Source organism: Peromyscus californicus, unplaced genomic scaffold, assembly GCF_007827085.1.
Source record: "Peromyscus californicus insignis strain IS unplaced genomic scaffold, ASM782708v3 Scaffold_21__1_contigs__length_65335640, whole genome shotgun sequence".
Classification (NCBI taxonomy): domain Eukaryota; kingdom Metazoa; phylum Chordata; class Mammalia; order Rodentia; family Cricetidae; genus Peromyscus; species Peromyscus californicus.
In genome coordinates, this window is record NW_026294514.1 from 57,931,676 (window position 1) to 57,956,021 (window position 24,346).

At 49.8% G+C, this 24,346-nt stretch overlaps 1 protein-coding gene across 3 annotated transcripts in view; it reads right to left on the bottom strand.

Moving 5' to 3' along the window:
* The window catches only part of Mlph (melanophilin), a 54,948-nt gene that overhangs the window by 22,475 nt on the left and 8,127 nt on the right, over positions 1–24,346 (bottom strand). For 2 of the 3 annotated variants that reach the window (XR_008220939.1, XM_052750443.1), the window contains exons 1-4: positions 22,747–22,917; positions 15,427–15,560; positions 2,467–2,688; positions 2,235–2,347 (exon numbers count right to left, since the gene is read on the bottom strand). Coding sequence is in view for 2 of the 3 variants with exons in the window: in XM_052750443.1 (XP_052606403.1) it covers positions 2,235–2,347; positions 2,467–2,688; positions 15,427–15,536 (445 nt within the window). In the remaining variant the exon portion in view is untranslated. Of the gene's footprint in view, positions 1–2,234; positions 2,348–2,466; positions 2,689–15,426; positions 15,561–22,746; positions 22,918–24,346 lie in introns of those variants that run through there. The other variant, XM_052750444.1, reaches the window with a different exon arrangement.

Here is a 24,346-nt window from a genome sequence, read left to right on the forward strand (position 1 = left end):
CAGCGCCATGCCTGCCTGCCTGCCTGCTGTCATGGTTTCCACCATGATGATCATAGGCTCAAAACCTCTGAAATAACAAGCCCCAAATAAACTCTTCTATAAGACGGTGTCTTCACAGCAATAGAAAAGTAACTAAGACACCCTCCCTCTCTCCTTTCTTTCTTCTGTTTATATATCCACCTACCCATCCACCTAGCCAAGCACCTGTTCACCGCCATATACCCATCTATCCGTCCATCCATCCATCCATCCATCCATCCATCCATCCATCCAGGAACCCTGTATACCGCCCCTTTGGCATTTTCACAGCAATGGACTGTTCTAAAGTGAGCCACGTCTCAGATGGCTCTGGTTCCTCGGGTGTGTCCTAATTCACAGTGACCCTGGTCAGTTTACAAACACTTTCATCCCTCATCCTGCCTGTGGCTCTGCTCCCTATGAACAACCACCCGGGAAAGTGCTGGAGGGACCAGCTTTCTGCCTTGTACTGCCGGGCTCCGGGGCCATGGGCCTGGGAGGCTCACAATTTGACTTTTCTCCTTCCCGCTACCAGCCATACCTGCTCAGTCTGAACCTGAGCCTGCAGGTAGCATGGTGGGCAGAGACGCCTTTGCAGTCTCAAACTGAGCCTGCAGGTAGCATGGTGGGCAAAGATGCCTTTGCAGTCTCAAACTGAGCCTGCAGGTAGCATGGTGGGCAGAGACGCCTTTGTAGGGCGGCAGAAGGGAAGGGGTCTATGTCAGCAGAAACAAGCATGCAGGCTGTAGAGATATCAGCTGACTTCTTGGGGTGACATCAAAAGCCAAGCACCCCCCCCCTCCAGCCTTCAGGATCCTTTTAGATATGGCTTCTGACTTCTCTCTACACTGAGGACCCAGGTCCCAGCTGCACTAGTCGCCTGTCTCATCAATCATGCTGCACAAGTCCACAGGGTTTCCCATGGTCCTGCCACAGATCAGGGATGGCCTGACCTCACTTGACCGGGAGAAGAAAACAAAGAGGAAGACAGCCGAGGCCTCACTGTTGACAGCGAGTGAATCCTGCTGTCTGCCAGGAAAACCTGCGCACCAACACAGGGCTTTGGGAAGGAGGGGTGCCTGGGTACCTAGCAACAGTGATTGTCCTTCCCTCTCTCACACTGAGGCTGCTCATGAGGAGCCCATGGAAGGCGCGGCCTGGAAACAGGCCTCACTGGGGAGGTCTGCAATGGCACCGTGGCCGGGCTGGGTCAGCTCTCAGAACGGTGACTTTGCTCCTTCAGTAGGTTTTTTCTTTTAAGAAGTCCCCTCCAGTAGGTTGGGGTCATCACAGTGTTCATGCAGAGGATCTGGGTTCAGTTCCCAACACCCACATTGGGTGGTGGTGTGGGGTCCACAAGCACCTGTAACTGTAGTTCCAGGTGTTTGGACAAGCTTCTTTAACATCCATGGATGGACACACACACACACACACACACACACACACACACACACACACACACACAAACACACACACACACGATTAGTTTTAAAAAATACTGGGGGCTAGAGAGGGGGCTCAGCGGTTAAGAGGACTGACTGCTCTTCTAGAGGACCCGGGTTCAATTCTCAGCACCCACGTGGCAGCTCACAGCTGTCTGTAGCTCCAGTTCCAGGGGATCTGGCACCTGCACAGACATACATACATACAGGCAAAACAGCAATGTACATAAAATAAAAAAAAAATCTTAAAAATATTAAAAAGAATAAAATAGAAGAAAGCGCCCTCTCCTGACTTCATCTTGCCCTGCTCTGTTTTCAGGAGCCCAGCAGGGGAGAATGAAGCTTTGGGATCCCTGGGCAGAGATCTGCCTCCGCTGGGTTGCTGGGACTCCTCGCCAGGAAGTGCCTCTATGTTGTTTTTTGTTGTCCCACAGCGCCACCTCCTGGGAGAGTGGCAGGTTATGCAGGCAGGAAGCCTTAATTCCCACAGCTCGCAAGATGGCTAAGCCGAGAAACTCTCAACTTCTAAGAGACAGACAGCTCCCTAGCTATGAGTCCTCATCAGGGTGTAAAATTTTAGGAAGATAAGAGTAACATAAAACAATGACTTCAAATATTGGGGATGTTTACAGCAAGCTGGAAGCCCCAGGGGGCTGGAACATGACTGAGGACTCCAGAAGTCTGTCTCACACAGAAGCCAGCCAACCACACTCTGAACGGTTCATCACCATTAAAGCAGGCCTGGCACACCCCCAGGCCAAGTCCTCGCCTTACCTCCGCCCTGCAGCCGTCCACAGAGAGACCGGATCACTTTGGCACTCCCGAAGCGCTTGAACCGAGCTCTCACATGCTGGTAGTACCACTCCAGCGAGCCAATCTTCACGACTCTGCCGGGAGATGAGTGAGATGCTGGCCTGAGGCAGTGTCTCCCCCTTCCCCGGCCAGCCCCACCAAAGGGACACACCAGGCTCAGACGCCACGTGGGACGCTCTGCCTCCCGGCTCACCTGGCCAAGTGGCAGGGGTCACAGAGCCAGCCCTGCTCTTCTGGGTGGACATGGCTGCAGCTTTTGCAGACAAAGAGGCCACACTCTCGGCACTGCCGCCTGCTGTTCACCAGGAGCCGGTAGGGCCGCAGGCAGCGGGCACAGTGGGTCTCATTCAGGTGGGCTGTGTCCGACAGCAGTTCTCTCTTCGAGCTCTCCTTCTGTATCTTGCCCTTCAGTCCCCTGGGGAAAATGCGGGAACAAGAAATACATCAGACACCTGTTTCTACATCAGGTATGTGAGTGCACACAGTGTGTGCATAGACACACACACAGGGCACTTTCATATCCAGAAGACAGGGGCCCAGACTGATGGAGGGCACTCTTGGGCATCCTGACCATCAGCAGAGCGCCCGCTTGCCTTCTTTCTGGAGGGGACAAATAGGTCGGGCTTAATCATATACAATTTTGGTAGGCTAGAGTCGAAACCTATGATTTTCACAGAAATGGCACTGCCCTTAAGCATTGCTGTGGCATTATGATTGTACACTATGCCCTCTCTTGTGGATCAGAGAATCCCGAGGCAAGGCCAGGTGACATTTCCTCAACAAGTGGTTTTTGGGTGTCTTCCAGCAAGCCCCAAGCTGAAGCCCAGGATTGTTCCTGCAGAGCCTGACCAAGGCGCTTGGCTTGGAGAGTCTCCAGACAGGAATCACCCTGCACCCACCCGGAAGTCCCAGGAGAGAAACCTGTTCTTCGAGACCATCCGGTTTAAAATAACACAGCTTTCTGGCAATCCTGCCAAGTGGAACCAGCTGCAGTGGACTGGAAGATGTACCCCAGATCCTAATGAATGCACCCCTTTTGTTCTGAGTTTCATGGACTACCTGCCAGACATAATATTTTTTGTTTTAGATAGGATAACGGTAATCTGTCCTTAGTGAGAAAAATTAGTGAGACACTGGGTCCACTGTCTCCTGAGGACTTTCAAGTTTTCAATTTCTGTGGGGACACCCCAGTGTGGGTGGGTGGGTGAGGGGTGCTGGGTGGAAGAAGGGTGTGCATGAGAGAGAGAGAGAGAGAGAGAGAGAGAGAGAGAGAGAGAGAGAGAGATATTTTATAAATTTTAAATTAGACTACAAAGCACTGGGCTTCATCATGGCATCTTCACACATGTGTCATACTTTGTTCTCAAGTGTCTCTCTCCCCACACCCCCCCCACCAGGCGATGCTGATCACCCTTTTTAAGTATCTACTGTGTTCATAGTTCTTCTGAGAGATCTCTATTGAGTTCATTAGCCTACTTACTGATCGCTGACTTTTTTGGATTTAATTTTATAGTTCTTGTGATGTGTTTTTATAATTGTTCTATTCTATTTTTAGCTGTGCTGTTACTCTCTCCCTGGACCTAGTCTATACGCTCCACCGTGTCTCGGGTATGGACCTACGGCAAGAGACACAGTGTCTAGAGGCTTGGCTCCATCCGCCACTTCAGACATTGGAGTACATCATTTCTGAACAGGAGTGCTTGTTCTGCTTGTGCTGGCTAATTTTATGTCAACTTGACACACGCTTGAGTTGTCTGAAAGGAGGAGACCTTAATTGGGAAAATGCCTCCATAAGATCCGGCTGTAAGGCATTTTCTTAATTAGTGATTGATAGGGGAGGGCCCAGCCCATTGTGGGTGATGCTATCCCTGGGCTGGTGGTTCTGGGTTCTGCAAGGAAGCAGGCTGGGAAAGCCATGGGGAGCAGGCCAGTAAGCAGCACCCCTCCATGGTTTCTGCATCAGCTCCTGCATCAAGGCTCCTGCCCTGCTTGAGTTCCAGTCCTGACTTCCTTTGATCATGAACAGTGCTGTGGAAATGTAAGCCAAATAAACTCTTTCCTCCCCAAGTTTCTTTTTTCTTTTCTTCTTCTTCTTCTTCTTCTTCTTCTTCTTCTTCTTCTTCTTCTTCTTCTTCTTCTTTTTTTTTTTCAAGACAGAGTTTCTCTGTGTAGCTTTGTGCCTTTCCTGGAACTTGCTTTGGAGACTAGGCTGGCCTCGAACTCGCAGAGATCTGCCTGCCTCTGCCCCCCCCCCCCGAGTGCTGGGATTAAAGGCGTGCACCACCACCGCCCAGCCCTCTCCAAGTTTCTTTGGTCATAGTGTTTCATCACAGCAATAGTAACCCTAACAAAGACAAGTTGGTACCAGGAGTGGGGTATTGCATTGCTGTGACAGACCTGACCATGTTTTGGGGAGGATTGTGGAAGGGCATTGGAATTTTGGACTAGAAAAGCCATTGAGTCTTGAGAGCTCAGTGAGCTGTTCTGTAGGCACTCGGAAGATAAGAATGGTGAGGGAAATGCAAAAGATGGAGACCTGGCTTGTGCAGTTTCAGAGGGAAGTTTAAAGACTCTGGGGGTGGGGCATTAGTTTTTTGAATTAAGACTATGGAGTTCTGGTTAGCTGGGGCTTAGGAATCAGCTGTGATTAACACGACACCAAAACTATTAAAGTGGAACCTTTGCTTTGCTGGGATACTCAATGCCAATCAGCTAGAACTGGTAAATGAGCAGTGATTTAAGAGGAGACCAGCATCGTTGAAGTGAAATTTTCTGGGAAGTGTTTCCTGAGAGTCAGCACACAAAAGCTGTTTTCAGAGGCAGCCAAGGTTTTACCTTGCACTGGCAGATGAACCTGGTAGTGTAAGAGTTCCCAGGCTGTACTGGTTTTGAAGGCATGAAGGGGTTGTGAGAGCAGCTGGGGTTTGGCACTGTGAGAGGTCATGAGAAGTCAGTGGTGAAGGTGCAGCCTCAGTAGCAGTTGAAGGCCCAGGATCAAAGGGGTCACACAGAGAAACTGAGGCTTAGAATCATGAAGAGAGCCCAGGGGAGGCTATTGGTGAAAGTGCAGCCCAGTGGCAGCAGAGTCCCCAGCGTTTTGGAAATGCCAATACCATGGGACAAACACCATGAGCAGCAGCAGTGGAGCCAGCCAGAGCCCAGAAGGTAAGCTGTGTGTGCTGTAGAGGGCAGAGCTGGAGAAGTGACCCAGGCCCAGTGGAGGAGCCCAGAAGATCATGAATGATAATAACTGGACATTGAGCTATTTATACTTTTTGGAGTTGGTTTTACTGTGTTCAGATTGTGACTGTGTCCTGGTTCTTTCTTCATGAAGTAAGGAAGTATTTTTGATTTTACAGGAGCCCATGGTTGAGAGACCTTTAAAAGACTGGATCTTGAAAGGGATTGGCTATGTTAAAAAGATTGATTTTTTTTAAGTGTTTTAATTTTTAAAGTGTGGGACTTTTAAAATTTGGAATGTTTTATTGTAATGTTGATATTAATGCTTGATCTTGGGGAAGAACAAGAAAGGAAAGGTTATGGCTTAACAGTGATGTGTTTATATGTCAAGTTGACAAGGGGTCAATTGTGCTGGCTAGTTTTATGTCAAATTAACCCAAGCTAGAGTTGTTGTTACACTCAAGACTTGTGGTCACACTCTGAAAGCCAAGAAAAAGAGGGCAAGGAGTGGCCAGAAACTCGGAGCAATACTGGTATTGCTCCACAGCACAGTGAGGATAAAGCCACACCCACAAGGCACCTTGCTTTTAGCAGAGCTACAGGACCTCTGGAGCCAGCTGGGAAGGGCCAGCCTCCTCCATTTCTACTCTTTCCTATCTGCATCAACCAGGGAAGCTATGGGCTACCCCTCCTCCAGACCCCTCCATCTCCCTCCCAGTGGGAAATAGAATCCTGGGGCCAGCCCAGCAGGAAAGAGGTATAGACATTTGAAGAAGTGGCAAACAGAATGTGAAGAGAGCCTGGGCCTGGGGAGGGAGCTGGAAAGAGATGAATTCTGTAATTCTTGTTGAATTTGGGGGAATGCACTATTCCCATTTCAGGTTCTAGCTGGAGACTGGGAGGAGAGAACCAAGGAGATGCCATGCTGGGGGATCAGGAGACTCGTGTCTGCTGCTGGGCATATCACCTAAGCTGGACATCGATCATCTGGGAGAAGTGTCTGAGGCCAGATGTTTTCTCCAAAATGAACAACACAAACCAGCAACTTCAAGAAAAAGATTGATTACTGACCACAAGAAAAATGAAAGTTTCAAACACAAAGAAGAACTTTAGGAAACTCTTGTCCTCTCCCACAAGAGTGACAGTTTCTAGCTTTCACATTTCTAAGAATAGTAGGGCAGTGTGACTCAGTTTCCTTCTGTCAAATGGACATGGTACCATTTGAAGATCTGAACAACTCAGGGAAGCCATGTTTTTCAAAGGCTAAGTTTAAAAAATTACAGTTTGAAGACTCTTTCCAAGGGGAAGACAGACTGGACATCAGAATGAAAAGCTCATCAGAAAGGTTTGAGAGCCCACATCACAACCAACCCTCAAGAAACTATAAGGAGTGGCCAAACTTAATGTCCAGAATTACCAGAAAAATAAATAAATAAAATAAATTTTAAAAATCCCCCAAAAAGCAAGTCAACTCCTCCAACTGGATGTAGTGGCACACACCAGCAATCCCAGTTTTCTGGGGCTGGAGACCATCCTAGATTACATAGAAAGACCTTACTTACTTACACACACACACACACACCATACACACACAAAGAGAGAGACACACACACACAGAGGTAGAGCAGAGAGAGACAGAGAGGGAGAGGGAGAGGGAGAGGGAGAGGGAGAGGGAGAGGGAGAGAGAGAGAGAGAGAGAGAGAGAGAGAGAGAGAGAGAGAGAGAGAGAGAGAGAACAAAAACAAAAAAGTACTCTTCCATTTTGTAGACACTGATATACACAAGGCTGGATTTTCTTCCGTGTCTCCCCAAACACCCTACCATAGCACCCAGCGTACAGAGGCGAGATGAGGTCACCTTTACCTTCTGTTGTAGCCAGCATTGGATCAATTTTCAAATCTGTAGACCAACACCATTCTCACTCACGGTTTTGTTTTGGAAAAATAGTTATTAAAAATTAAAAATGTGTTAGAATGTAAGTGGTTTATTGCTATTAATTATTAATTTTTGAGACAAGTTTTCACTATGTAGTTCTGGAACTCACTATGTAGACCAGGTTGGCCCTGAATTCATAGAGATTCTCCTGTCTCTGCCACTGGAGTTCTGGGATTAAAGGTGTGTGCCACTACGCCTAGCTATTATTTTTAAATAAACAAACATTTTCAAAAACCAGTTTTGTGCTCTGGTATGCCAAGTGTTATGATATGAGGCTCATAAAAAATAACTTTGGGGCCTCTCAATAATGTAAGCATGGAAAGGGATCCCCATGCCAGTGATTGAGTGACAGCTGATTTTCAAGGTGCTCGCTCTCTCCCAGAATGCTGAGCGAAGTTATGGCTGAGGGGAGGAGATGAAGGCAAAGCACAGAGAACAAGGCCACAGCTGCAGAGCGGAGGCTGGGGAGTGGAGACGATGGAGTAGGAGTGGGATGTGGACCTGGGTATCTCTGCAGCATGGACAATTAAAGTCGGGGCTGGTGGGCAGGGAGGGGAGGGGAGGGGAGGGGAGGGGAGGGGAGAGGAGGGGAGGGGAGGGGAGGGAGAGCCTGCTCTCAGGAAGGTTCAGTGTCCCGGGGGAGAAGATGGGAATGAGGGAAGCGCAGCTTCTCAGACAGGGAATAGGGTGAGTGAAGAGAGTCAGAGCTAAGGGTTGTGTTGGGTGGAGCCCAGGCAAAAAGAGGGAAGGATGCCAAGAGTAACCAAAGAGGAGAAGGGAGGACCAAAGGGAGGGTGTGGGGGCTACCCTGCACCACACTGAGGATCTGCCTTGCTGGGGCCATGGCTGCAGGCCCAACAGTGCAAGGAGAGGAGAGACACTAGTACTTGTGTCCAGACATCAGGGGGATGGGCTCTGGTATCTGGTATCCCCATGGTCCTTAGAGCATACCTATCAGACCAGTGTGAGGTACTGAGCAGCCAGGGTACTGACTAGCAAAGATGTAGGGCTGGTGTGAGATCTTCATGGTAGGGATCTTCATGGCAGACACTATTTACAACCCCACATCCAGCCAGGACCATTGGCACAGAAGCCAATGGACAGTGTATGGTGTCTAGGTCTCGTGGCCTGTGTTACTGTGAAGGACATGTGACCAAAGCCTCCTTAGAGTCCTCATTGTTGGTTTAGCCCAAGCTAGGGAAGGAGACTCATGAGGAGAAGATGGTGCCAGGAGAGGAGGTCATGCAAGAGGCTGGGAGACCAGCAGCCACCAGAATTCAGTTTTCTGGTTAAAGAGTTGAAGACTAGGGACTAAGATTAGATGAGAAGCATGAGACCAGCCTTTCCTTTGCACACTGTGATAGTGACCACAAGGTCACAAGGACATACACACAAAACCCTCCCAACCAGAGAAAAGAATCAGAAAAAGAGCTGGGTCTGCACATTAGAAGGGTCATAGGGGACTCCCAGCCAAGAGCAACTGAGTCTGAAGAGCAAAACACAGACTCCTTACCACTTCTGTGAGCAGCGTGAAGACACGCCCCTTACCCCAGCCTCCATGAATGAAGAGGTAACCCAAAGCAGGACCTGATGATGGTAATGTGTTGCTCAAAGGCAGCGTTACCATCAGAGACTGCTGCTGGATGCATGGAAAATGAAAGGGTAAGGGGTGGAAGCAGAGACCTGAAGGTAGGAGGTAGGATCCAGGGTCAGGAATGTGTGGGAATGAGCGTGGCAGCCTTCCTGAAGGCTCTGGGAAGGGAACAGTCAAGGTGGTAAGGAAAACACTGGGGATGATGCAGGGGTTATGTGTGAGTGCAGGAGACAGGAGCAAAGCAGCGGAGAATCCCACCGGCCATCCCACACCAGTGGTACCCTCCAGCCCTGGCACAGGCAGCTCACTTCCGGTTTCAGCCATTGTTCTTTGCAGCCCTGGATCTGCTTGTCTTCAGGGATGACGAACCAGCTAAGGGTGACTTCGGTCTTCTTATTTGTTTCCTGATTTTTAATTTTAGTTTTATTTTGTGTGTATGGATGTTTTACCTCTGTGTATGTCTGTGTACCATTACGCATGATTGGTGCCCACGGAGGCCAAAAGAGGGCATCAGATCCCCTGGAACTGGAGTTATAGATGGTTGTGAGCCACCATGTGGCTGCTGGGAATCAAACCCGGTTCCTCTAGAAGAGCAACAAGTGCTCCTAACTGCTCAGCTGTCTCTCCAGTTCGTTCTGCCGATTTTTAAATGAGCCGGTGTGTGCCACAGGTCTTTCACGGATTATCTCAGGAATTCCTGTGTATTTGCAGAGATCAAAACTCCACACTACCACCTATTTGCCTTTGGGAAGGTTAGCAGGTCTAATATTTGATTAGTGGGCTGCGTCCTTTGGACAGGATGTGGCATTTAAGCATACTTCAGTTACTCCCTTCTCAAGGACATGAGTCACTGAGGCTGGCAGTTCATCAGCTGGCTGGCTGCTCTTCCTGGGTTTAGGACCATCAATGATTTCTACCACAGCCTCAGCTGAGCATCGGACCCTTACACATGGAGGGAGAGATGTGGAGAGGACTCTAAATATTCGGGCATGAGGCAAGACCAAGGCACAGGCTCTCAATTTTCTTTCTTTGTACACAGAACCAGGCCACTGAGGTCCAGGACGGGTGTGTCAGGAGGGAGGGGCTAACACGTGGAGGGGAACCGGGTGTTTCCTCCAAGGTTTGCTTTGGCAATACTGTGTTTGTATAGCATAAAAATAAAAACGTGTGATTATATTTTCTGTTCTTAAAGCTTTTTAAAGCCCCAGGTGACACATGTGAATATGGGATGCATGGAAGATAAGAAACACTTCTCTGGAGTTCTCTCTCAACTCAGGGAAACAGGAGAAAGGATCCTTGATCCAAAGGTCAGCAGGACATAGCCAGGAAAGCTCAGAGTGTGGAAGGACACAGAATTAAGCAGTCATCTCCTTCTACGGCAAGCTTCGAAGGAAAGAGAGAGCAGTGTGTGTGTGTGTGTGTGTGTGTGTGTGTGTGTGTGTGTGTGTGTGTACGTATTCAGTGTGTGCGGGGTGTGTGTGTATGTATTCAGTGTGTGTGTGTGTGTGTATGGTGTGTGGTATATGTGTGTATTTGTGGTATGTGTTGGTGTGCGTGTGTGTGTGTGTGTATGGTGTGTGTGTGTATGGTGTGTGGTATATGTGTGTGTGGTGTGTGTGTTTGTGGTATGTGTTGGTGTGCGTGTGTGTATTTGTGTGTGTGTGTGTGTGTGTATGTGTGTGTGTGTGTGTGATGTATATATGTGTGTAGCTAGTAGATTAAACATGACTGAAAAGACAGAAAACTGAGCTGGGCCTGGTATCGTACTCCTATAAACCCAGCACTGAGGAGGCTGAGGCAGGAGGATCCTGAGTTTGAGGCCAGCCTGAGCTACATAGTGAGATCCCCATCAGAAGTAAGAGAAGGGGAAAGAGGAACAGAGGGTGCAGGAGAGGAAGAGGAGGAAGAGGAGGAGGGAGAAGGAGAAAACTAGTCACCAAATGCAAAGTCTGGACCTTATTTGAAGGTAGGCGGAGAAGCCGAGCAGGTTGGACGCTGATACTGTGGACCATTTACATGGCATTGCTGGGGGTTAGTCTAGCTGGAGGAAAGGGATGAGGAGCATAGGGTAAAGCAGCACAGCTAGTTGTCCCCTCCTGGCGTTCCTCCCGAGCACTCACGGGGTGTTCTTCACATCTGGGGAACCTGTCTCCTTCTTGGCCTTCCCCCTCTGCGAATCAGAACAACAGCAGCCACATCACAGGGTCATCTGGGGATGAAGTGGGGTCACACAGATGGAGCTCAAGTGTCACTGTGTGACCCTGCTGGCTGCAGAGCCCACTAGTAACCGTGACAGACACTGGTGACACACAGCAGAGGCTAACAGCCAGCCACTCAGCTGCTGTCACGTGAGGCTGTAGGACCTCATGGTGGGTGCGGGGTGGGGTGGGGTGGGGGTTTGAGTCACAGTGAGCAGGCAGCTGCTTCGTTAAGCACGATGGAATGTTCTTTAGAGAATAAGAGTGTGACATGACTCGGAGTCCAGCTTTTAAGCCATGACACTGGGGTCCATGGGGGGATGGACAAGAGGGCAGTGGTGGAAGGAGGACTGAGGGGCAGGAGTCTCCCTCAGTTGGTGTGGCCTGACTTGGGGCTAGCACTGAAGGCGGGAAACGGATGTTGCACCCGTATTCTAATGGGCTTGTGGGTACATGAATGAGAAAGGAGATGAACAAACGTGACTCCTGGGAGCTTGACTTTAGTAACTAAAATGGGGATAGGTCTTGGTGGAGACAAACCATGAGCTGTTGACCAGATGTCCAATCTGAGGGCTAAACAGAGGTTCATTGAGTCAACAATTTAGAAGGGTCTTGACTTGCTGTGCAGGCCTACTGTGACACCCACTGACCACTGGCCATAGGTGCTACTTAAGTTCCAAATAAAATAAAATGGGCTGGAGAAATGGCTTGGTGATTAAGAGCACTTACAGAGGACCCAGGTTCGGTTCCCAGCACCCACATGGCAGCTCACAACTGTCTGCAACTGTGGTTCCAGGGGATCTAATGCCCTCTTCTGGTCTCCATGGGTACTGCACACAGGTGGTACACATACACATATCCATATGAAACACTCATATTCATACAAATTTAAGAAATATAGAATAAAATCAAACAAAACAATTAGTCCTGTCAAGTACTCATAGCCATGGAAGTGGGTGAATGGCTGCCATACCGGGAAACAGTCTGTACAACATCCCTCCACTGCAGGTTGGGCAGTGCCATTTGACCTTGGGCATAGCTAGGTATATATTTCAGTGGTAGAGTAGCCTGAGTAAGGCCCTGGATCCAGTCCTCAGCAGTGCAAAACAATACCCTTCCCCAAAACAAAACAATAAACTTAACCCCTTAAGGCTGGACATGGTCATAGGAGAGTGAAGACATAGAGAAGAAAGAGAAAGGTTGAACTTAGGGCACTGGACCCTCCAAAGGTGAGTATATGACAAGTCTAGACATCACCAGCAAAGGAGCCAGAAAAGAAAGAGGCTAGATATCAACACACACAATCTCCCAAGAAAGGGCTCTGGGAGTGCTAAGCCTGCCATTATTATATATAATATATTTAAAGATAAAACTACACTTCCATAACTTGCTCTTTCTGCTCAACAGTGCCTTGTCAGCTGCCCATGTTAGGTGTCAGTTTATTTTTACAGTTATTTTTAATGGACACCAAGAAATCATGAAGCTCATTGTTAAAAGGTGCCGTTTTGGGGGCTGGAACAATGGCAGCCACAACATGCGCTCGTGGCTTGGGGACACTTGAAAAGTGGCTAGGGAGACCCAGGACTTAACATTCTTACTTATTTAACTTCCGTGAATTCAAATAGCCACATGTGGGTTGTGGCTTCTGTCACCTGCCTTTGGGAGGTCAATATAGTGACTTCATCTGGTTGTACTTTCTTTCTTCTTCATCAGTGGAAGGCATCAGGGTGAGGTTTGCAAACACACTCTGGTATGCAGAAATTTAAACAGTGAAGGATGAATTTGTTCTTCAAGTGATTGACAGGTTGCTCACAAAAGCACCTGACACCAGCCAGTGAGGGAGACCTGATGGGTATTTTATCCCATGAACAAGCAGGGAAGAACACTACTCATGGGTCCCTCTACCCTGAAGGGCAACCTCTGCTACATCCAAGCACCGCGAGTATCATGGGGCATCACGGCGCACATCACAGGTATGCTGTGCCTGTGAATTGCAAGACGGATTTTGGCCACAGCTGCTGCATGACAGACACTACTGGAGAGAACGAGGGGACATAGGGATTGGGACTCTTAGCTCACTTTGCTGAACCAGTTTTGCCACCAAGAACCTGGTTTTGATTTTGTACCTGTTTCAATCTTGCCTGTTCGAAGACTCAGCCCCGGCCCAGCCCAGTGTGAGCAGAGCCTAATCCTCCTGTTGTGACCTCACTGTGCTCCCCACAACCTGCCTCAGGACCTAGGCCCTGCACCCTGCTACTTCCTGGGGTCAGGTTGGACTTGCAAACAGGCTAGTCACAGGGAAAAGCAGGGCTACCCTGTAGCGGTCGACTTTCCAGGACAGCGAGCACGTGAAATCCTTCCGTCAACTCTCTGCCGCACGACTGTCCCCCAGGTGTGTGGCCAGCTATAATGAACTGTTTGCACAGTGGAAGCCAGTGGGCCACTCGGGCAGGCCTCAGTGATTTTGCGGCTGACTTTCCATCGCTGTCCCTTTGCAGATGTCAGACCTGTTCTCTATGATGTGAGTGCTGTGCACAGCCTCTCCCCACCTGATAGGCATTGGGACTTTTAATAAACCCATTCCCTGGTCCCACGGCTGCTGTGAGACACAGCATCCTGGGGCAGCTACATCCACCCCTGCTGGCTCATTCTGTGCAAATGGCAGGTACCCTGGCTGTGGCTAGCTCACCAGCTGGGGAGGTCTTCTCAAGATGCTTCCTATCCAAAGAGTACTTAGAAGTACTTAAAAGTGCTTAAGGAAAAAACAAAACAAAAACAAAAACAAAAACAAAAAAACCCTGGGGGTAAGTGTTTTTTTCTTCACAGGGAGAAATGACCAAAAAAGTGTGGAATAAGGAGAGCCAGATGTTAGAAGGGAGTGATCCAGAGGCATGCAAAACTCTCTGAATTTCACTAAACTTGGGATGGAGGCGGGGCCTGCCCTCTCCCAAGTCCCTGGGAAGGTTGTGCTTGCCTGGCACCCTGTACTTTGCTCCCTGCAAAATGAAGTCTCCCTCCCTTGCATGTCAGTGTGAATGAGGGTCTAAGTTTCCATTCATTTAAAACAAAGGCTGGCCACAACCAGGTCTGCTCTGGAGACGGCAAAGTACCAGTCCTGCGCTTGGCCGGAAAGGGAACTAGTGGAGCTTTGGGTGTCTGTTGCTTGGAAAGTGGGTCCAGGCGGTTGTGCGCATCAGGCCTGTGCTGGGGGCGGGCTTTGCCCCAGGCCAAGCAGGGGTGGTGGTGAAGGAACTGGCTCGAGATGAGGCTGATTCACGATCAGGACCCCGGGGTGACAGGCAGGGCAAGGCAGGAGGGAGAGTGGAGAGATGGAGCTGATTGGCCCCTTCCTGTAATACTGGAGCCTCTTACTGTGCGCCGGCCTTGAACTGGGCTTGTCTTTGGCAATCTGTCCTGGACTCTGTTTTGGGACCCAGAGGCTCTTCCTTGCCTGATAGCCACTTCTATGGGCTTTATCTGAGTTCCCACCCCAGGAACCTTCTACACACTCTTTCCTCCCGGCTTTAAATACTGGGGTCAGATGAGCCATGTCCCCCAACCCCAAGACCTCTATGTGACAATCCCGAGAGCCTGTGTGGTCTGCTCCTAGCCTTGCATTTTTCAGGCTGCCCTTAGTTGCCTCCTTTGCTTCTGTTCAGTCTTTGCTCAGGGTCTCCTCCCCTCTTCTCAATAAGCTGACCACAAAAGACCCAGAGAGAAGATGGATAGTTGCCAGGCAGACTGATAACCTTCCCTTGTGGGCAGAGGCAGAAGGGAGGCAAGGGAGGTGTAGGCAATGAGGGGAATTTTGGCTCAGCTGGTGGGGAGAATGAGGGACACAAGCTGGGGTCACCCAGGAAGAAGGGTGCCCCCCACATCACTGAACAGGATGGAAGCCAGTCTCTGCCTGAATCTCTTCCATCTGAGTGTCCAAGAGATTCAGAGCCATACCACATTGTCCACATAGCCCCATTAGCTCTTTCTCTCTCTTTAAGGTGGGGCCTTGGGACCATGTGGCTCATGAGACAGCACCAAGAAGCCCAGTCAAGCCCAAAGGATCTCTTCAGAGAACAGAAAGCCTCGTTTTCATGATGAGAAACACAAGCTTGGAAGGGGAGCCAGGTCCCAGATCCTAGCTTGCCATCCATTCTGCTCACCCTGTACCTTAGGCCATGTACCCACGCAGGACACCTGAGGTGACAGCCACTTGGGACATCAGAACTCCATGGCTTAGCCAGACACTTACTCAAGTCTTTCTTCTTCTCTTCTCCGGAGGTCAAAGTCCCGCTGAAGCACGGCCCATACATGCTTGGCCTCCTCATCTGTGAGCTTGGAGAGGTCCAGTTTCTTCCCCATCTCTGTGCCTCATCCAGGCCGCACCTGGAAAGTCACAGGATCACAACCAATCAACTCCAGGAGGCTCCAGGGACACCAAATAAGTCACAGAGTATGAGGCAGATCATAAAAACACCCGTGGATTCCTCAGGATGCATGCACACTGAGCTTTTTAAATGGATGAATATCTGTCTGGGGCTAGGACCATTTAATAAATTTTGCGCAGTTTAAAGGAATGGAGTAAGATGTGTAAGGGAAATAGCTCTTGCCCCTGGGGCATGGACATCAACCCCCACTACTGTGAGGTGAGTGCCCATGGCTCCCCATTACATTTGCTCGGAAGAGAGGAAAACAAGTCAAGTCTGGTCCGTCTCTGAGTCCCTGGGGCCATTCCCCACGACCTTCAGAGCTGAGAATGCTGGTCTCCGAGAGCAGGGGTGCTTTGGAGACCGGCCCCCCACGCAGGCATGATGGCTACCCTCCACTGTCAATGTGACTGGATTTAAAATTATCTAGAAGACACACCTCTGGGTCTATCTACACGAGGTTTAGCTGAGGAGGAAAGACCCACCCTGGGTGTAGGCAGTCCATCCCATAGGCTGGGGTCCCTCACTGAAGAAAATGGACAAAGGAGAAAGAGAGCTGACCACCAGCATTCATCTCTGTCCTCATCACGACTGTGGACTCTATGTGACCACCTGCCAGATGCTCCCGCCACCAGACTAGTCACATGATGGACTGTGTCCTTCAACTTTGAGCCCAAAATCAATTTTTCCTTCCTTAAGTTGCATTTTTCATAACAAGAAGTAACAAACGCCATAGGAACAGTGAGACGATTCCTCATCGTCCGAAAGATTTATGTCTTCTGGGGTGGGGCCTGCTTGCTTAGGGTTGTCACATGGCAGAGAGACCCCCATAGGAATGTCATCGTAGTATGACGCCCAATGTGCTTGCTTCAGGAATATTCACGCAGGGCTCACAGTGAGACTAAAGGAAGAACACTTGAATGGGCAAGATGGTTAGGGCTGCAAATGTTGCTCACTGGAAGAGGTCAGCTGAGGGACTGTCCAGTGGGAATTCTCGTGCCCAGTGCGTGTTAGGGTCACCTGACAATGGCAACAGCCAGGACTCCTGGGATTCTGGATGGTTCCCTTGCAGTCAGAGAAGCAAGGCCCTGAGTGTACTGGTGTGCTGTGTTTCTAGATGACCCAAGGGAGTGGAAGTCAAACCAGATTTTTGATTAATTAATTAATTTAAACAAAACTAATTAATTAATTAATCAAAATAAAATAAATTAATTAATTTTGCTTCAGGCATAGTCTTGCTGTGTGACCCAGACTAGAATGAAACTCTCAATCCCCCTGCCTTAGGCTCCTGAGTTTTGATGTTATGTTTTTGTACCTTCACACGGATTTCACATGGAAACTTCAGATTTTGAAGTTCTCCAAACCTGATATCCTTGCTAACGTCAATGTTAATGGACACAGAAAGAAAAATTCAGATGTCAGACCGAAAGATGGCAGAACCTGGGGACATTACTCTAAGTGTGGTCCACACTGGCAGCCTGCTTTAGAAGTTGGTTAGGATGAAGGTTCTCCGGCTCTGCCCAGCCTTGCAGACCAGGAAGCTGCATTTTGGCCAGCTCCTCAGGCAGCTGTGAGCATGTTAGAGTGGACTGAGCTAGTCTACAGATTCCTGTGGGTGTCAATACTATGGGTTGGGGGTCATTTATTTAGTAGTTACTAACAGATTCAGTCTGCATGCTCTGTGACAGGACCACTGCGGGGTGGGCAATGGGTGTGAGGCAGGCCAATGATGGTGATGGTGTAGAGGAGCAGAGAAGGGATGCTCTCATATTGGCTTTTTGGATAGAGATGCCACACGGTTCTCACAGGTCATATCAATGTGACACTCTGTCTGGGCATCACTGACAGTGGAGGACCTTTCCTCATGCATCCTCACTGAGTGCATGGCACAGCTCTACCCACGGCCGACAGAGGGTGTCTCTGACCACATGGTGGGCTCTACTCCTTTGCTGGTCACTCCCTACTTCCACCCTTCTGAAGTTTCTTCATACTTCCTAGTGGTCAGTGAGGTCATGTGACTGTTAAGCTCCAGGGGGACAGTAACTCTGCCTCTGGTACGTAGGTCCTTTCTATGTTCCTCACTGTTTGCAGCAGGTCATTTTGGGAAGCCCATGGGTGACCCTTAGTCCAGCTGGCTCAGAAACCATATAGTCTTTGAGAGGGCTGTGTTTAGATGTCAGAAAGACCTGTTTTGGGTAACTGAGAGTTGAATAGCACTGGGAGAGCCTGGCAAGTCTTCCTTAAGGATTTGACCTATTTTCTTGGAAATAATAGAGAAAGGGACCAATCAGGTGCTCTCATGGGGAACCTGCAAACCACCTGGAAGTCTCCATCTTGCTTTCAAATTCTGAGATACACCCTCCTTCAGAGCCACCAAACAGTCAGAAGCAGTCAGTATGAACATTTCAGAGGAACTGGTTCTATACCAGAGAAGTACTTTTTAACTTGGCCACACAGAGGTTAATTATGGCCCATAGCCTCAGCACGCAGTTGGCTGAGGCAGGAGGACCTCTGGTTGGAGGTTAGCCTGGGCTACATAGTGAGATATGTATGTCTCACAAAAAAATTCAAAACTAGCAACAAAAAAGGCTGTGAGGATTAATCTTCATTGTCAGCCTGACTGGATTCGGGATCACCTAGGAGACACACCTCTGGGTGTGTCTGTGGGTGCATTTCCAGAGAAGGTTAATGGAGGAAGGAAGACCCACCCTGAATGTGGGCAGCACCATCCCACATGCTGGGGTCCTGGACTGAATCAAAAGGAGAAATTGAGCTCAATGTGAGCGTCCATCTCTGCTTCCTGGCTGTGGGTGCAATGTGACCAGTTGTCACTTGTCACAGCTACAGTCACTATCACTGACATGCCCCCCCCCCATGCCATCCTCAAACTGTGAACGAAACTAAACCTTTCCTTGAGTGGCCTTTGTTCAGGTATTTTTTCCACAGCAAGCAGAAAAGTGAGAAATAACAGGTTAATAACAAGAAGGCAGATGTTATTAAACTGAATTTCCAAAGTCCACCACTGCCAAGCAGAGTAATCCCCCCCAACTTTCTGTGTGGCTGCCAACCAGAATAGCCCCCAACATTCTGGGTCTTCACATTGGTGAAAGATAATTTCTCAATATTTTTTTCACTCACTCCTCAATATTCCCAATCTCCAGCACAGTGGTGATTTTGAGGAATGTATTTAGAGGGTGCCTGGTTGGCATGGGCTGGAAAGGGCCGCAAGGAGCCAGTGCATTCTTCAGGCGCCCCCCTCAGAACACGTGGTGTCTGGCTTCTAAAGAACAGAACAAGAAGTTCTTAGTAGACGGGTGACTGGAGCTCATTCATTCTGAATTCTCATCATTTTAAAGCAAGTGTCTTAACGGGCCCGTATTCACTCAAGTTCTATTCTTGGAGCAGATGAGCAGCATGACCCTCAGCTGAGGGCTCTCCCCGCCTCACCTCCTGAAGTAGAAGTCAAAGTCCATGGGCATTTAACTCCTGAGTGTGAAGGGAAAGCCAGAGGGGAAGCCACCTCTTTCTCATCCTCATAGCTTGAATTCTTTTTTAAAAATTAATTTTTTAGATTAGCACACAAAGTAATGAGTTTGTATCAAGGAATCCTCATACATATTTGTCATTATATTTTCTCAGAGGATGCTCAGTGCTAGTAAGTGGATGTACAACAATATTGACACATCAGTACCAAATCCAGAGGCCACGGCATACTGATGACATGGACCCCTCCAGCCCAGTTGAGACTATGGCATACTGATGACATGCACTCCTCCAGCCCAGTTGAGACCATGGCATACTGATGACCTGCACCCCCCCCCCCCCCAGCCCAGGTTGAGGCTGTTTCTCTTCCTATGAAGCTAGGAGGAGGAAAAGGGCCGGGGAGTTTGCTGAGCCTGAGTGGAGTCTGAATGCTTGCTGCTCAGGATGAGGCAGGAGAAGGGTCCAGACAGGTGGCAGGACAGCATGGCTGGCCCTCAGCAGTGAAGCCGAGGGTAGATCCTTGCTAGACATGTAGGGGAAGCAGTGCGGAGGGGCAGGAGCTCTGCGCCCCACACCGAGTTGGGAAATCTGTCTCGACAAAGCACATCTTGGAGGATCTATGAATGATCCCAAGTTCACTTTGCTCTGTTTACGAGATCCAGGAGGGGTGGAATTCAGTGTTTGGAAAGCACACACACCCACACCCATTGCTAAGCTAAGAACAACGTGTTGGCACCTTATGACTTGGAAGCCCTATGAAGTTTTCCTCTGATGCCCTTTTTTAGATCGAGTCCCATGTCCTTGAGTGCAGGAGGCTCTAGGGAGAGCATTTTCTGAGTCTGTCTGATGGAAACTTCGGAGGGTGTACTACTACAGGACAACACTTGTTGAGTGTATCATTGGACAATTAGAGGCTGAGAGCCAGTGTCCCCAGCATGGTATGCATCTTTACCTACCACAATAAACCCCTCCCATTTAGTGAATCGATACAAGGCCAGGGCATAAAGCTTGACTAAAATAACTATTTCTAGAAAATAATCTAAAATCAACTGAAGAATTGGTTTGATGCCAGTATTTTAAAATTGCACAAACCAAGTCAGTGGCATTTTGAGGGCACGCTGAGAGCTTCACTGCCCAGCCCAGGCCAGCATAGGACATGGGCACTTGAAGTGGGTGAAAGGGCAGCCCCTTGGTCTGCAGCCTCCAGCAAGTCAGTGCTCCCCTATCATCCCCGCTTGGCTTGCTCCTCACGAATGAGTCTGCTCCCAAGTCTGTACCTGCAATAGTGAGGGACAGGGAATGTGCCAGACCCATGGAGGGGCCAGGCTGCCCTGTGCCTGGCTAGGCAGCAGGGGATGGGTGTGTGTTAAGGCAGGACTATGCCTCTGGGCTCTGACTGTTCCTTGTCTGTGCTGATAACCCAGTCACGAGCTTCCTGAGCCCCAAAGCACTCTGAAGTTCTCTCTGCTCCACTGCTCAGTGGTGGCTTTAATCCTATTTCAAATCACCCAGATGCCAGCTGTCCCCAGTTACTTAATGATTATACTGGGAAACGGGGAGGCATCAGAAAGAGCGGCCAGCAGGAAGGAGAGATCAAAGCTAAGGGGGACCACTCAGACCCAACCGCAGAGTTTCAAGGGAATGTTGTCTTTAGCTATTAGAGATTTCAATGCGCTTTCGGTCGCATTGAAAGGGAACTTGTAGACAAAGACCTGGCTTATCTACTTCTAGGGCCATCTGCCCAGAAGCTGGCACATCAGTGACTGTGAGCAAACAATCGGGGAACAACTCAGCAGATGCCAGCTGACAGGGGCAGGGATACCCGCTGTGTGGACCAGGCAGGTCCTGTTGATAAAAGTGTAAGCAGATGTACCAGCTATGACCCCTTGGGGGCTGTCTCCAGAGCCTCTGGGTGTGGTTATGTGTGTGGACAGGGCTCACACCACACGGGTCCTGGTGATTCCAGCCTCCAGAAACAGGAGGAGCATACTGCCACCCAGAAGCACTCACTTCCCCCGCAGAAGTGCCAGATGCCAGTAAAGCCCTGGGAAGGCTCTTATGAGCAGGGGTGGTGGTGGTGGTGGTGCCTGCCATCACTTCTAGCTGGATCTTTCGGGAGCCTCACTTACCCATGGTCATTGATTCTGACCTGCATGCAAAGCCTCTGGTCCAGGCTGTGGCAAGAGCTAAACCAAGTACAGCTGCAGGGCCTGCAACTGGGCTTCCACCCCAGTTCAGTCATAGCCAGCTTTGCTGCGGACTGGTCCCTCTTCTCAAGATCTCAGGCTCCCTGTCTCAACCATGAAAGGCTGGGCTCCATGGCCTCTCTGGTCATCTCTAACCCAGCATGATGCTGGGAGCTTAGAATTAAGAGGCACCAAGGCGGTAGGGTACAGGGTATACACATGTGTATGTGTGGGGCATCTTTCAGAAGTTGCTTTTGAAAAGAACATGCTAGGGAGCCCTAAAAGGTGCTTTAAACGCTTGACCAGGGCACACGCACCTCTTTGCCCCTCCCCAGCTTCCTCCCCACCCCCCTCAATGCTCAGCATCTTCTCATGGCCACTAAAGCTTCAATCAGGAAGACCCACCGACTTCTTGTGCACGTGCCTGGACCAGGTTCTCAGTCCCGTGAGGCACCTGCCGCGGTCCCCAGTATGGAGATGGGACACTGATGAGATGGAGGAGCATGTCTCCCCTTCCCCTACCTGGTGCTGCTTGATTCTATAAAGTGACACCTTGGAGACTTGGGCAGGGGTGGTGCTCATGGCCAGGAAAGCTGTGTATTGCTAAGGCCCAGTAATCCATTGGGGGATGGGTGTCAAATGATGCATCCAGTAAGGAGCCATCAAGCACCCAGGGGTGCAGCAGCCTCACTGCCCAGCTACTCCTGATCTTTTCAGAGCATCCCTTTTCCTGAGAATTTATAGCCTGGGCATCTACTGAAGTCTTGAACCCTCATTATCACACAAAGCCCTCCTAAAGACACTTGAACAACCACACTGCAAGAAAACAGGACAGGTAAACTTGCCAACCCATTTCAGATGAAAGCAAAGAGCTGCGTTTTTAGTTCAGGTCAGTAGGATACAGGTGTACCCTCTGTGAAATCTCCCTGGGTCTGTGAGACTCAGCTCCCTCACAGGCTTGGAAACAGTGGTGGAGATGACGGCCACACCTACAGCCCACCCACCTTCCTTTCCATATCTTCACAACAAGGAGGTGGACCCAGGGAACCTATGGTCCAGAAAAAAAAAATTCCACTAAATCTGGTGCTGTCAGCGGTCTGGAGGAGGGCATGTGCCTCCTTCGTGCTCGGATCTTTTTCTTTCCTCTTGCTTGTTCAAGACCAGCTGGGCAGCCAGGAGGAAGTCTCTCTCCAAACAGCCTCTCACCCTGGGCTCCAGTCCAAGTCTCCCGGGGCGCCAGCTTTTTACCTCAAACGAGGCTTTTGATTAAAACCAACTGTTTAACACCAAACAGGCTCCCTAAGGATTTAGCCCACTGTGATCGAGGCATCCAGAAGAAGTCTAGAGTTTGGGGTTTGCTGAATGAGCACTCTCCTCACCAGCAAGGACCTAAGCCAGAGGGTGGAACTGCACCCTCCCTGAGCTGGGTTCCCTCTCACGGGGGTCCTGCAAGCTCCAAGTTCTCCATGCACTCACCAGCCTCGCTCCTGGGAACTCTCAGCCCCTGGCTTTGGCTCTTGAGTCCTGGGCTCTGCTCCTTGCCCTTAGGTCCTGAGAGAGAAACCCCGAGCACCGAGGCCCGTGTTGGGTCAGGGTGCACTGAGTTAGACAGAGCGGAGTGCAGGGAGCCAGGCAGCTGTGGCACAGGACCTGCCCAGCTTGCCGCCAGCTCAGATCACATGGCTACTCCCTGTCCCGCCCAGCTCTGGGATCACCGTGCTGTGCATCCCCGGTGCTCTGGCAGGCCAGTCGCAGAGCCAAAGCCAGGGGACCTCCTGAGAGGCGCCAGTGCAGTGTGGAGGACAGAGCCTCCTCGTCCCCCAAACTGGTTGTGGGAGAGAGGGCGGGGAGGATGGGAAGAGCCAGTTCTACCTCTCCACCCAGGTCCCTCAGAGAAGCACGTCCTCAGGGAGCGCTGCATTTCCTGGAATACCCATTCTAACTCTTCAAGGAGATGGCGTCACAGATAAGGACACTGAGGCTCAGAAAAGCGCCCTACCCAGAGTCACCAACTAGTCAGTGAGACTGTGAGCCCAGGGTTTCCAGCCAGAGTTGTGCATCCCCCAGGGCCTCAGATTGCAGGATGCAACTGGACCCAGAAAACCCCTCAATGGGCAGTCCAACCATCAGGAAATGAGACGGGCTTTAACTACTCAAAAAAGTCCAGTAGGTCTCTGGTCGGCTGCTCTCCACCCAGAGATCTGCAAGTAGAGTAGAGAGACATGGTGATGGGAAAGGTCTCCAGATCAGGGTGAGAGCCAATGCATTTTGCAGGCTTCAGGCAGCTTCAAGGCCAGCCAGCTTCTCTCTAGCCCAACAGCGTCAGAGTACTCTAACCTGGCTCCCCATTGCTCTATTTAGAAACGATTAAACAAGAAATATGCTTAGTCAGGTGTGTGGTGGTTCACACACAAAACCCAACACTTGGGAGGCAGAGGCAGGAGGATTGCTGAGAGTTTCAGACCAACCTGTGCTAGGATTGAGTTCCAGCCAGGCCAGCCTGAGCTACAGAGAGAGACCCTGTCTCAAACAAACAGTGACCTCTGTTCTTTAGGGACAACTTTTCCAACTCAGTTCTGGTGTCCGCAAAAATAGAGACAGGGACATAAAAAATAGACAGCTGCAGGGTGGACAGATGTGATAGTATTGTCTGTTGTCCCTTAGCGGGAGAGGAAAGGGAACCTTAGAGGTCGTGCTAGGTCATCTGCAGAGAGCTTTCAGAAGTCACATAGTGTGTGTGTGTGTGTGTGTGTGTGTGTGTGTGTGTGTGTGTGTGTGTGTGTGTAGTGGGGTGGTGGTGTTCCAGAGGGTTGGTTGAAGTTAAGAGTGGAGCTATTATTGACGACCATCTGGTGTGTGTGATCCCAGAACCTCACAGGCTCAGCAGCCTTCACAGCCAAGGCGCTGTTCTTGTGTCCGAATGACCTTATTGTACACCTTGCTGTTGTGTGAAAACGTAATACTTCCAAGTTAGGATTGCGATTGTGAAGACTTAAGTTTCTTTCTACTTCAGTGCTCACTTATGTGAACTAGTTTTTTTGAGTATTAACAAGGCTGGAGAGATGGCTCAGTGTTT